This window comes from Toxotes jaculatrix, chromosome 2 (assembly GCF_017976425.1).
Source record: "Toxotes jaculatrix isolate fToxJac2 chromosome 2, fToxJac2.pri, whole genome shotgun sequence".
Taxonomy (NCBI): Eukaryota; Metazoa; Chordata; class Actinopteri; family Toxotidae; genus Toxotes; species Toxotes jaculatrix.
Genome location: NC_054395.1, coordinates 18454706 through 18467419, shown reverse-complemented (window position 1 = coordinate 18467419; position 12714 = coordinate 18454706). Strand labels below are relative to the sequence as shown.

General features: G+C 41.0%; 3 protein-coding genes across 4 annotated transcripts in view; 1 reads left to right on the top strand and 2 right to left on the bottom strand.

Moving 5' to 3' along the window:
* LOC121189601 (carcinoembryonic antigen-related cell adhesion molecule 5-like) overlaps positions 1-3795 on the top strand; it is a 55051-nt gene extending 51256 nt beyond the window's left edge. For both annotated transcript variants that reach the window (XM_041049917.1, XM_041049908.1), the window contains one exon: positions 3057-3795. In XM_041049917.1, coding sequence (XP_040905851.1) covers positions 3057-3118 — 62 coding nt within the window. In that variant the 3' untranslated portion in view covers positions 3119-3795. The remainder of the gene's footprint in view (positions 1-3056) is intronic.
* Positions 3796-4105: 310 nt separating this feature from the next.
* On the bottom strand, positions 4106-6326 carry apobec2b (apolipoprotein B mRNA editing enzyme, catalytic polypeptide-like 2b). The gene is made up of 4 exons (XM_041050342.1): positions 5998-6326; positions 4866-5046; positions 4372-4715; positions 4106-4246 (listed from the first exon to the last, which is right to left on the bottom strand). Exons 1-3 carry the CDS (start codon positions 6285-6287, stop codon positions 4374-4376), a joined length of 813 nt encoding a protein of 270 aa, XP_040906276.1. The 5' UTR covers positions 6288-6326; the 3' UTR covers positions 4106-4246; positions 4372-4373.
* A 1940-nt stretch (positions 6327-8266) lies between these two features.
* Positions 8267-12655, bottom strand: si:dkey-109j17.5 (zinc finger BED domain-containing protein 4). Its single transcript, XM_041050038.1, has 5 exons — positions 12196-12655; positions 11631-11876; positions 11222-11481; positions 10536-11136; positions 8267-9958 (listed from the first exon to the last, which is right to left on the bottom strand). Exons 1-5 carry the CDS (start codon positions 12343-12345, stop codon positions 9116-9118), a joined length of 2100 nt encoding a protein of 699 aa, XP_040905972.1. The 5' UTR covers positions 12346-12655; the 3' UTR covers positions 8267-9115.
* Between the last annotated feature and the right edge of the window lie 59 nt (positions 12656-12714).

Genomic DNA, 12714 nt, shown 5'->3' with positions numbered 1-12714 from the left:
TGACGCCTTACTATACTATGACGTTTTTTATGACATTTTGAGGTCAAAAAAAAGTTTGACTTTTTTTGGCTGAAAAAAACGCCATACTATACTATGACGTTTTTTATGACATTTTGAGGTCAAAAAAATTTTTGACTTTTTTTTGCCGAAAAAAACGCCATACTATACTATGACGTTTTTTATGACATTTTGAGGTCAAAAAAAATTTTGACTTTTTTTGGCCGAAAAGAACTCCATACTGTACTATGACGTTTTTTATGACATTTTGAGGTAAAAAAATTTTTTTGACTTTTTTTGTACGATTTTGACGCCTTACTATACTATGACATTTTTTATGACATTTTGAGGTCAAAAAATTTTTTGACTTTTTTTGGCCGATTTTTACGCCTTACTATACTATGACGTTTTTTATGACATTTTGAGGTCAAAACATTTTTTGACTTTTTTTGTCCGATTTTGACGCCTTACTATACTATGACGTTTTTTATGACATTTTGAGGTCAAAAAAAAGTTTGACTTTTTTTGGCTGAAAAAAACGCCATACTATACTATGACGTTTTTTATGACATTTTGAGGTCAAAAAATTTTTTGACTTTTTTTGTCCGATTTTGACGCCTTACTATACTATGACATTTTTTATGACATTTTGAGGTCAAAAAATTTTTTGACTTTTTTTGTCCGATTTTTACGCCTTACTATACTATGACGTTTTTTATGACATTTTGAGGTCAAAAAATTTTTTGACTTTTTTTAGCCGAAAAAAACGCCATACTATACTATGACGTTTTTTATGACATTTTGAGGTCAAAAAATTTTTTGACTTTTTTTGGCCGAAAAAAACGCCATACTATACTATGACGTTTTTTATGACATTTTGAGGTCAAAAAATTTTTTGACTTTTTTTGGCTGAAAAAAACGCCATACTATACTATGACGTTTTTTATGACATTTTGAGGTCAAAAAAATTTTTGACTTTTTTTTGCCGAAAAAAACACCATACTATACTATGATGTTTTTTATGACATTTTGAGGTCAAAAAAAATTTGGACTTTTTTTGGCCGAAAAGAACTCCATACTGTACTATGACGTTTCTTATGACATTTTGAGGTAAAAAAAAATGTTTGCCTTTTTTTGGCCGAAAAAAACGCCTTACTATACTATGATGTTTTTTATGACATTTTGAGGTCAAAAAATTTTTTGACTTTTTTTGGCCGATTTTGACGCCTTACTATGCTATGACGTTTTTTATGACATTTTGAGGTCAAAAAAAATTTGGACTTTTTTTGGCTGAAAAAAACGCCATACTATACTATGACGTTTTTTATGACATTTTGAGGTCAAAAGAATTTTTGACTTTTTTTTGCCGAAAAAAACGCCATACTATACTATGATGTTTTTTATGACATTTTGAGGTCAAAAAAAATTTTGACTTTTTTTGGCCGAAAAGAACTCCATACTGTACTATGACGTTTCTTATGACATTTTGAGGTCAAAAAATTTTTTTGCCTTTTTTTGGCCGAAAAAAACGCCTTACTATACTATGACGTTTTTTATGACATTTTGAGGTCAAAAAAAATTTTGACTTTTTTTGTCCAATTTTGACGCCTTACTATACTATGACTTTTTTTATGACATTTTGAGGTCAAAAAAAATTTTGACTTTTTTTGGCCGATTTTGACGCCTTACTATACTATGACGTTTTTTAGGACATTTTGAGGTCGAAAAAAATTTTGACTTTTTTTGGCCGAAAAAAACGCCATACTATACTATGACGTTTTTTATGAAATTTTGAGGTCGAAAAAAATTTTGACTTTTTTTGGCCGATTTTGACGCCTTACTATACTATGACGTTTTTTATGAAATTTTGAGGTCGAAAAAAATTATGACTTTTTTTGGCTGAAAAAAACGCCATACTATACTATGATGTTTTTTATGACATTTTGAGGTCAAAAAAAATTTTGACTTTTTTTGGCCGAAAAGAACTCCGTACTGTACTATGACGTTTCTTATGACATTTTGAGGTAAAAAAAAATTTTTGCCTTTTTTTGGCCGAAAAAAACGCCTTACTATACTATGATGTTTTTTATGACATTTTGAGGTCAAAAAATTTTTTGACTTTTTTTGTCCGATTTTGACGCCTTACTATACTATGACGTTTTTTATGACATTTTGAGGTCCTACTCAATTATGACTTTTTTTGGCCGATTTTGACGCCTTACTATACTATGACGTTTTTTGTCACATTTTGAGGTCATACTCAATTATGACTTTTTTTGGCCGATTTTGAAGCCTTACTATACTATGTGCTCTTTGGCATATTTTGTGGCCATACTAAAGTATGACTTTCTTTGGCCTATTTTGAAGTCTTACCATACTATGACCTTCTTTGGCATGTTTTGAGACCATACTAAAGTATGACTTTTTTTTAGCCTATTTTGATGCGTTACTATACTATGATGTTTTTTTGCATATTTTGAGGCTAATGTCCACTTAGTGGAAATATTTTGCACTAGAAACACCACGAAGCAGGACAGCAACGTGCAATGTTTGCTAAGCCGTTGTATCGAGGAGCGGAAGCTCCGTCGCGACCTACAAGTGGTAATAAGTAGTGATTAGCTCGATGCTAACACAATATGGAGAATCCTATTGATGGGCTAGCGATCAACGATAAACCAAAGCAGGATACCATTGGAGAGGAGTTGTCTAAAAGGAGGTTACCCTTTATGGGTATCTGTCTTGAATTTAATAAATATTGACTGTTAACAGGATTTTCTGTTCTTCTGACCTTATACTTACCTCAAGTTGCCTTTTGGGACATACATGCATACATTTGTACATATACTTGCTTGTAGAGAAGATTTATTACAGCATCATATAAAATCAACAACAATGATAATATTAAAGCAAACAGAGCTCTGGTATCAGAATAGTATCGGTATCGGCTAAATTCAGGTATCAGGATCAGAAGTGAAAAAATGTGGATCAGTGCATCCCTACATGATGTATTACCAATAAATCTTTCCATATCTCGCTTTTCTTTCCACATATCCTTCTAGCTGTGATGGAGAACCATGGTGCAGAAGAAAACAACGGTGGGCTGGTTTCCTTCAAACAATGAGTCAATGAAAATGTTCGCATCTTTGTAGCAGATAATCAGCCTTGTGAGGCTTTAAAACCAGCGAGACAGTTTTGCTGCTGTGCAATGCTTATCACTAGTGTAGCAAAAAAAAAAGGAGTAAAGTTTGGTTTATGAGTGGCACTGGGTGGAGGCAAAACGCTACTTAATGGCCAAGATAGGATATAGAAGATTCGCTTGTCTTACGTAGAGCTCAGCTCTACATAATCAGACTTTCAGTATCAGTTGTGCTTTGACCAGAAAGCTAATGTTTTGAGGTTTACTATGTTAATATTAGTCTTCAAGTACACCTGAGAATCATTGGGCTTATTTTACAGAATGACTTTTAAAGGGTCTTTGTTTTATAGGCATCGTGCCATAAACTTTGTGGACAGGTGGACATTTTAAGTTGTCTGCTGTACTAGACAAAAGCTGAAAAAAATCATTAGAATGCATTGTCTCATGCCAGTGTTGGCACCAAATTTTATGTTAATTCATCAAATACTTGATGAGATATTGCACTCTGGAGTAATGGACGGTCATTGCAATATAACTGTGTATAGAGTTGTTTTTCATATATTACGTTACTTGGTTGTACAGAACTTGTGGTAATTGTACATTTATTTAATTGGCATCCTTGTAGGCTATTGATGAACTGACTGTCAAAAGTACTGTTAAAATATGAAGCATTATATGTGATAAGCATCAATCATACACATTGTTAGTTTTTCCATTAGTGTATGCACTGTGTGATGATCTGCAGGATAATTTATCAGTTCTCCTCAAATTAACTGTTTCAATTCTTCAAACAAACACCAGATGTCAGTAGATATACACATAGTCCTCTCCAAAGCTTATTTAATGTTAGAAATAATTTGGTCATGCTTTGCTCCTCTAAAGCGACCAGTTGAACACTGTATAATATATTTATCTAGAAATTCAAGCATTTTTGTGTCTCGCTATGGAATTATGAAAATTAAAAAAAAAAAAAAAAAAACACAAAATCTTGCCATGAGTATTCATTAAAACTAATACTGATAAGCACCAGCAGATGTGACTTCAAGAAACATATGGTGAACTGGCTGTGATTTTGGTGATCAGTCGGTGAGGAGACCTTGTGCACCTGTAACACTAACAAGACGGGACAAAAGACACAAGGAAAACAGAATAATTATCCAGACAAACCTTAAAAACAATAGCTATTTGTTGACACAGAAAAAGCATGTAGGTTCACTGCAAACACAACACTAACTCACATTTACTTGAGGATATCGGCCAGTTTCTCCACATAGTACTCGTAGTTCTCCTGACAATCCTCCCAGGGTGCAAAGCTCTGGTCCTCCTTCTCCACATAAGTCTCCCAAACGTGGAGGAAGTCAGATGGCTTCATCATCCGCAGTTTGCAGCCGGCACTCGCCAGAGCCCGGAGCCCTTCTACTATCTCTGGCTGCTCCCACTCAAAGAGACGGGAGCAGAATATGCAGAGACGGAGCTTTTTGCGCTGCTGGAGGGTGCTGGCCAGCTTGGCTGCACAAGCCGCACAGGGACTGGATGATACATACCATGTGATATCGTACTCCTGGGAAGAGTTAGGGAGCACCTGGAAAGGAGAAAGTGGGGGTTGGGGGGGGGGGGGGGGGTTATGGAGGCATCAAAGAGAAAAATCATATTAGAAAAAAGTAAACAAATAGAAATGAGATTTCCCATGGGGGTTCTACTGTGAGAACAGCTGACTGTGAGCATTCATTACCTGTTGAAAGAAGGCCTCTTCAGCATGAGCTGTGGCATGTTCATCCTCCATATAACCTTTCAGAGGCTCTGTGCTGCCTCCTGCTGTATCCACTCTGAAGCACAGTAGGGTTTTGTTCCTCCCTGATGAGTACTCCACATTCCTGAACTGAAACTTGAAGTAAAACGGGCTCATCTGTTCCCTGGTGGACAGTGAAAGTGAGAGTTTCCATAAATCTAATATGAGGTAGTCAGTTTCCTTTTCAGTGAATATGAAAGCAAACGTCTCACAAAGCACTTTAACACTGTCATCATTGGGGGGTTTTAATGCATGAGGGTAAGATTAGCATTTTTAAATAAAAAAAAAACCCCAAACATTCAACATAATGTATGTATTAACAATACTGTCAAGGTAATTTGTCACCTTTCATTGTAGTGCATGACAGTGTAAGCTGACATGCCTTTCCACGTGAGATGGCATTCACTTCTTGGCCTAACTGAGCGCATGGTTCACTCATGATGAATTTTTCAACCATCCAAGACAGTGATTTAAAAAAAAGTGATGATAATGAGTCCTCGATATAGACTATGGTGACACAGTGAATAGAATATTAATGAGGCTACCACTGAGTAAACTGGTGTTTCTATAAATATTATTGGCTCTCAAATCAACCCCTAATCTCTGGATGTGCGAGGCCCTTCATGACTCAGCCACTGTTCAAAACACATACCCATCCTGCCTTTCTTTATTAAGCCATTGTTATATTGTACATGAATAACTAGATGGATTACACAAATAGATCTCTTATAGCCTTGATATCAAGCACCTAATGCTCAAAGGTAATAGAATGGGGAGCAGATGCTAGGCGGAGTGATATAGCCAGGGCCGGCATCTGTGTCTGCTCTGTGACTCATCCCTATTCTTACCGCTGGGATAGTAAGGATGGCAGGTGTAACTCATTAGTATCCCTCCTCATTGAAATCAAGTATAGAACAGACATTGGGAACAATATGACCTACAGAAAGACATGAAAAACTACTTAATCTACAGAAGAAAATTAAAAGTGGAAAAAAGTGGATGTATTAAAGCGCTAAACAGGTGTGTAAGTAGGACATGCTCATTAGAAGTAGTGTAAGTATTAAGCCTTACTCACCCTGTGACAATCTCAAATGGTGGCAGCTCTATGGGCTGAAACTCTCCATTTTCTTCAGTGTTCTGCGCCTCTGCTCCTGTTGCCCCTTCACTTTCCCCATTCTCTTTCCTCTTCTCTTCACCCACCTTGGGCTGCTCAGGGGTCTTCTCTGCCTTCTTCACAGGTTTGTCAGGCTTTTTCACATTTTTTTCCTTCCCCTTTTCCTTTTCTTTGTCCTTTTCGTCAGTTGTCTTGTTTTCCACCTTCTTCTCTTTCTTCTTAACACTGAGTCGACTGTTTCTGTCAGCCATGATTTTGTGCAAGTGGGTGACAGTGTTAGATAAAGAGAGAGAGGGAGGGAGGGAGGGAGAGAGAGAGAGAGAGAGAGAGAGAGAGAGAGAGAGAGAGAGAGAGTTAGTCTAAGTGGAGTGATAACCCCAGTGCATTTACAGAAATAGATCCTATTGTGTGCCGAGGTTGGAGTCACAACATGTGCATGTCTGGCCAGGGCAGGGGAAGGTGGCTCCGTTAACTCACACCCCCTCTTTCCATGCCCTGGCTATTACAAGGCCAAACACAAGAGTGTCAATGTGCTGCATGGTGAAAGTAGGGCAAGACAGGACTTACATTTCTTCCAACCACATTTTATGTGAAATTAAGGAAGAAAAATTCCATGTTTGTGTATAAATGTACTACCTCAAACACAACGAGTGGCAGCTCTTTAATCCATCAGCGTTCAACTGTCAACAGGCCAGCAACAGGCAGGTTATTAATAACGATGCTTGTGTGTGTCTGTGTGTATGGGGTAACCAGGGCTCTCTTGATACTGAACACCACTTTTGTTTGTGCCAGCTCTAATGGCCTGCAGCCCATTAGGCCTTAGAAAAACACCAAGGCCAGCTAAAGGGCACCACAAATAGGGAAAGCTTGGGAGCTGAGCAGTGCAAACAAATACAAAGGCACAATGTGCAAGAAGAGTATATGTCTCTGGAGTGCAGTATGGCCCAGTGCGCATGTGCCCGTGAACAATCAATCTATGAAATCACCCTGCATCAATACGGCCCTCTGCTGAGGCCATTGTGTGGGGGAGGGGAAAATTGGTTTTGTAAGACCGTGTGTATTTTTGTGTCTGTGTGTGGACGGAAAATGGCTTTCTGCACTGCAGATGTAATAACTTGAGGCATAAGGGAGAGGACGGGAGGGAGGGGGCAGTTCAATTACAATTTCCTCCCCTCCCTCGGCCTCACTCTGTGCCAAGTAATTCATTTCAGAGGCAATTACCAAGAGGACCGCAGCCCAGCCTGCTCGTCTAACTCGAATGGATGAGCTGTCACAGTCGGGGGAGAGAGAGAGAGAGAGAGAGAGAGAGAGAGAGAGAGAGAGAGAGAGAGAGAGAGAGAGAGATGCTTCAAGCTGTTCCACATACATTCACAAACAACAACACACCCATGGGGATGAGCAAAAACACGCTTTTCAAAGATAAACACACTGACACATCCACACAGATATCTAGCAACACATCTAAATCCATAGAGACATTGACAATGATTATCCTGCGGTGATAATCATTAAGATCACGGCAATCTTTGATAATTATGATCTATGAGGGAAATCTCATTGTATTTCACACAGATTAACACACTTCTCCTGAACTGGTTTTCAACAACAACAAAAACAGCAACACTGGGATGAGGCTGTCTTGAAAAAGAGATGCAATCCTAGTGACAGTCCTTATCATCCCATCATTGCAATTCCTTCACAGCCGCTCGTCTTCAAATTGATTGATGCTGTTGTCTTACTGTGCCTTATTGATCAGAAAAACCTTAATCAATGCATTTAAGTAGATGTACCTTCTGATGGAGGAGTAGAGAACAAGGCTCCAGCAGCTACACATCATTTTCTGCCATTTGTTTTTAAGTCCTTTGGCAAAACAGAGGTTTTTGGGAGCCTAGTTGGCTGTGAGAAAAAGGACCATGTAGGATGTGGCTGCTGTCTGCCTGCTGACTCAAATCTAACTGTAATGGAATTACTCGCAATTACCTTGCCTCCCCACTGGCCAAGCCCAGAGTAACAGAGTCCCTGCATAGAGGCGAAAACACACTGCAACATTGACAGTTTCTCCTTCAAAGCGATGCCCTGCAAAGTGCTTTCACAATATTTCTGTGAGGTCAGACAAAGCAAAAGCCTCTGTAATGCCACATGCACTCATTCTCTGCTAGTCCTGTGGGGCAGAAGCAGGGTCAAACCCATTTCAATTTCTCAAAGTTCAGAAGTAGAATTGGACATGAAATTGAAAAAGGAAAAAAACCTTCTGATAATGAAAATGAAATGGAATTGACCTCCACTCTGACAGAGCACACTCAGAGTTATAAAGGACTGACAGTGGAAAATACAAATGAAATAGGGTCACAGATTGAGATATGTGAAGCAGATTTCAGTTTTTCTACTCTGGCAAAAAACAAAAATGGTGTGTGATGTACATATGCACTTGGATCTGCAAACTGCACACACATCTATGTTAAGAAGTAAAACTCTTTTATTATGATGTCCCAGTAGTGAGGCATACATACAGAGAGGGAAAAAAACAATAAGGGGATGACATATTGTTTACCCGCTGATGCTTTCCTTCAAAAACAAATGAATAACTCACAACCTCTAGGGTCATTGTATATCTTTGAAAATAAATCATATGCTACACTGTGCAATTATCGACAGCTTGGTTATTGTTCGAAGATCAGTGGTAGCTGGTACTGATACAAGCTGTCTTTTGGGTAGGTGGGGGGTTATGGTCTTGTGGTTGTTTGGAGACCCTGATCAGGCAAAATAATGTCAAAGTAAATACTTTAGTATTGATCTGCTTCTAGTGCCCTCCGTCCACAGCATGTGGCATGATAGTCTGTATGCAGGCTACATGGTAAGCAGACAGCAATCCACACCTACTGTAGTCTGGAAAACCCTTCTAAACCAAGCCTCTGCACTGAAATTCTGGGTAATTCACTTTGTCTCAGTATTGTATGAGGACTATGTTATGCTGCAAGCTCAGTGTCCTTAGAGAGGAACAGAGGCTAGTATCCAAGAAGCAGCATTACTGCAGGTACAAAGCCTTCAGTTGCTGTTCAGTTAAAATAAATGCTTCACTCTAAGTCCATAATAATCTGTAGTTGGCTTTGAGGTAGATGAGCGTCTCCAGGTTCTTTGGTAAGATTCGGCCTCTCTCTGGCCGCAGGCAGTGCCCAGCAGTAGTGAAAATACTCTCCACCACAGTGCCACAAGCAGGTATGGTAAACGCCCTCTTGGCCACCTGGGCAAGCAGAGGAAAATCAATTGCTTTACGCCGCCAGTAATGCAAAGCTTCCTCATCTGTGGGTTCCTCTCGTAGATACACGGTCAACTCCTGCTCTAGGCTCTTGGCCTGTGTTGTGGGTCTCTGCTTGATGAAAGAGAACAGCTTGCAGGGCCGAGAAAGCGAGGAGATCGGCGATGGAGCTGGAGCAGGAGGAGTCTGGGACTGGGGGTGTAGGTCTGTGTTAGTGTCTATGGGGCTCGAGGCTGTGGAATGTTTGGATAACTCCTCTATGAGAACTTGTCTGTGCCAGTCAGGATTGCTGCTCCAAGTGAGCTTGAACTGGGGGTCCAAAGTGGTGGCAGTAATGTAGAGGGGGTCCTCCAGGATAGGGGCCAGTCGACGCTCCACAGCCTGGCTGAGGCCCACCAGGAGAGATGGGCAGTGAGGGGTTGACGTCTCAGAGAGATGCTTACGAAGGCCCAAGACACACGGCAGCCCCAGGCTGATGGATACATGTCTGTCTGTCTGTATGTCTGTCTGTCTGTCTCCATGCACCATGTCCCAGGCCTCGGTGAAGGGCTCCAAAGTGTCTGTGAGCTCCCTGAGGAGGGCTCTCTCTGAAGCACTCAGCGCCAGCTCCCCTGGACCACTCATCTCCTCCAGGAACTCCACTGAGTCCAGCAGCCGTCGAAGCACCTGCATCAAAAATCAAACAAAAAAGTTAACATTTTTAAAACTATGCAAACGCACTCTTGGTTTTGTTCCTGCAGAAAAGCTGCAAATTCTCAGTCTCATATTATAAACCTTAGTGAAACAGCTACATGATCAGTCTATGACATGAACATTGTTATGGACACATAGTGTATACTGATAAAGCTTTGCCCTTATTTAGCATTTATAAACAAAGTATAAACAACTAATAAATTGTTCATAATGGACAATAAATGGAAGCTCAATTTTGGACATTTTTCTTCATTAGTCTTCATTAATCCATTTATCGTTATAAATGGTTTATAACACACTAGAATGTAGTTGGAAGCACCTATTAGGACATTTATTATATTTGTTACTTTAACTCAACACAGATTGACAATATAATACAATACAACAACATCACAATATAAAATAGTTGTAATTGTACAAGATATCTCTTCATAAAATTGCTGACATACATCAATAGACATTTTAAAATGTCCTTCTACTGGCTTACAAGAATGATTATAGCAAATAATTCATTAAGTGTCTTATGCTACTACAAAGTGATATTATGTACCTTAAGCTGAGAAGCCCAGTCTTTCACTGCAGGAAGGGTATTTCGTGGTCCCCCCATCGTCAGCCCAGTACCATCAAACACCTGGCTGAGTTTCTCAGGTGGGACAGCAGAGGTAATGTAGTTGTAGAAACAGGCAGCCTTGGCCAGTGTGGAAGAGAGCTGTGGACAGGAGCGCAACCCCTCTCTGACACACTGTTCAAGAGAGCGGGAGAAACAGTCCACCCGACAAACGCCCAGACCCTGCTCCCAGGTGTCCTCCCATTCTCCTTCATCTCCCCCATCACCATGGCCATTCCTGATCCCTTCCTCCGCATCATTACCATTGTCCACCTCTTCTTCATCATTGTCATTTTGCATGCTAGCGAGAGGAGGAGAAATCAGGAAACCAGGAAGACAACATGGCTTTACGGTTGTTGCTCCCAGAAAAGGGTCCGCAACAACACGAAATGCTCTCCCTGACACTCCATGAGAGTGACATACTTCATCAAAATCTGACAGCACACGATTCCCAGAGCTGCCACCAGTCAGGGGAAGGCACGCCAGTAGAGCTGAACGCATCTGCCAATCGGATGTAAGAAAATGGCAGGTGACACCAAGGTACCTATGGAGAGAGAGCGAGAGAAGACTCAGACCTGAGAGAAACCAAGTTGGAATCTTGTTGCTCTTGGTTGATTTTACATCCTTACCCTGATGTGACTCCAGACAAGCCCCTCCAGACATCCAGGCTGAGACTGAGGGCATGTGCTGAGGCCAGGGCCTGACGTGTAGTCAGCTGGACTTGGTAGGCATAGGCTGGGAGGAGCTGGCTCTGGATGTAGTGCTGAGGCTCTGGAGTGTAACGTGGCTCCAAGAGCTGCAGCAGCTCTCTGAAGCCTTGATTTTCCACTATGGACACTGGCTGCAGATCACGCACAATCATCTTAGCTATAGCCTCAGAGATCAAGACCTATGGTGACAAAAACCAGTGTAAATGACCTGTGTTTTATGGCATATGATTCCATTGCGATGCTGCATTAATGGAGCTCTTGTTGTAGGCATACATAAATAGTAGGACAGTTATTTGTATCTCAAGTGGTGATGGACTATAACTCGCACCTGACGTGGGTCATGTCTGTCAAACTTGGTCACCCCTCCTCCTGAGCCTCCTCCTACTCCTCCCTCCAGAGATCCCATTCCTCCAACACCTCCTCCTCCTCCTCCTCCCACTCCAGCACTGATGGGAAGAGTGTACCGGGTATTCCCTCCATTGCTGGTGAAACTGTGCAGGGAACCAGAGGAGTAGCCCTCTCTCTTCATATCCTTCCTTTTCACAAAGTCATCATACATAGCCTGGTGCTTTCGCTGCATGGGAGAGAGACAGAGAGTGGCACTGCAATGTTACTGGTTGACAAGTAAAATACTTAACTCAGTGTTTAAGTGTATACACCTCTTCATCTCACCGTCTTGTTAAATATCTGTGGCAGAAAACACAGTATGGGTAAACCTGACTGTCTTTACAGAATACGGTACATGCAGCTAACACTGTGTGGTATACATGAAAAGATGCTGGAGCCCCAGCTGTTTGAGCTGATGCTGAGAGAAATAAGACTGGGAATAAGTGTGGAGCATTGGTCTCTTCCTGTCAACAAGCACACATGACATTTTATTTTGGAATCATTACCTTGAGATGCGTTACGAAGTTGGACGTGACACTCCGTTTCGCCTGGATTCTGGTGCCACAAGCCTTGCAGTTGGACTCGATCTTGCCATTTTCTCCTTCAAACACAATATTAAAGTAATCCAGAATAGACACCTTCGAAACTGACGCCATTGGAGCCAACAGTTCCTCTGCTCCGGACTGAAATCAACTTGCGATCAAGGGCAATCTGAGTCTGAGGTATCAGTCTCACCACGGCTCTAATCATGAGCGCAGGCCAGCGTGTTTACTTCCCAATCCCTGATCACACATCCACAAATGTTGCTGCCAGTTGCGCAGACAAAAGAAAATTGAATTTCAAGCAGGAGTAGCGTCGCTTGCACGCCCGAAATCGGCCACAATCAGGCTGCACAGGCTGCTGCGGATGTCTGGAAACATCAATAATATAATAGTGAGGCTACATCCGTTGTTTCTGCGCTCCCATCCGACGATCGGACGCAAGTGGAGGCGAGGCAGAGCGGTGTGTTTCACGGAGGCATGTAG

Coding starts and splice junctions, on each gene's coding strand:
- si:dkey-109j17.5 (XM_041050038.1), bottom strand. CDS start 12,345: ATGGCGTCAGTTTCGAAGGTGTCTATTCTGGATTACTTTAATATTGTG. Junction 11,877..12,195: donor ACTTCGTAACGCATCTCAAG/GTAATGATTCCA, acceptor TCTCCCATGCAG/CGAAAGCACCAGGCTATGTA. Junction 11,482..11,630: donor ACAGACATGACCCACGTCAG/GTGCGAGTTATA, acceptor TTGTCACCATAG/GTCTTGATCTCTGAGGCTAT.
- apobec2b (XM_041050342.1), bottom strand. CDS start 6,287: ATGGCTGACAGAAACAGTCGACTCAGTGTTAAGAAGAAAGAGAAGAAG. Junction 5,047..5,997: donor CCATTTGAGATTGTCACAGG/GTGAGTAAGGCT, acceptor ACTGTCCACCAG/GGAACAGATGAGCCCGTTTT. Junction 4,716..4,865: donor AAGAGGCCTTCTTTCAACAG/GTAATGAATGCT, acceptor TCTCCTTTCCAG/GTGCTCCCTAACTCTTCCCA.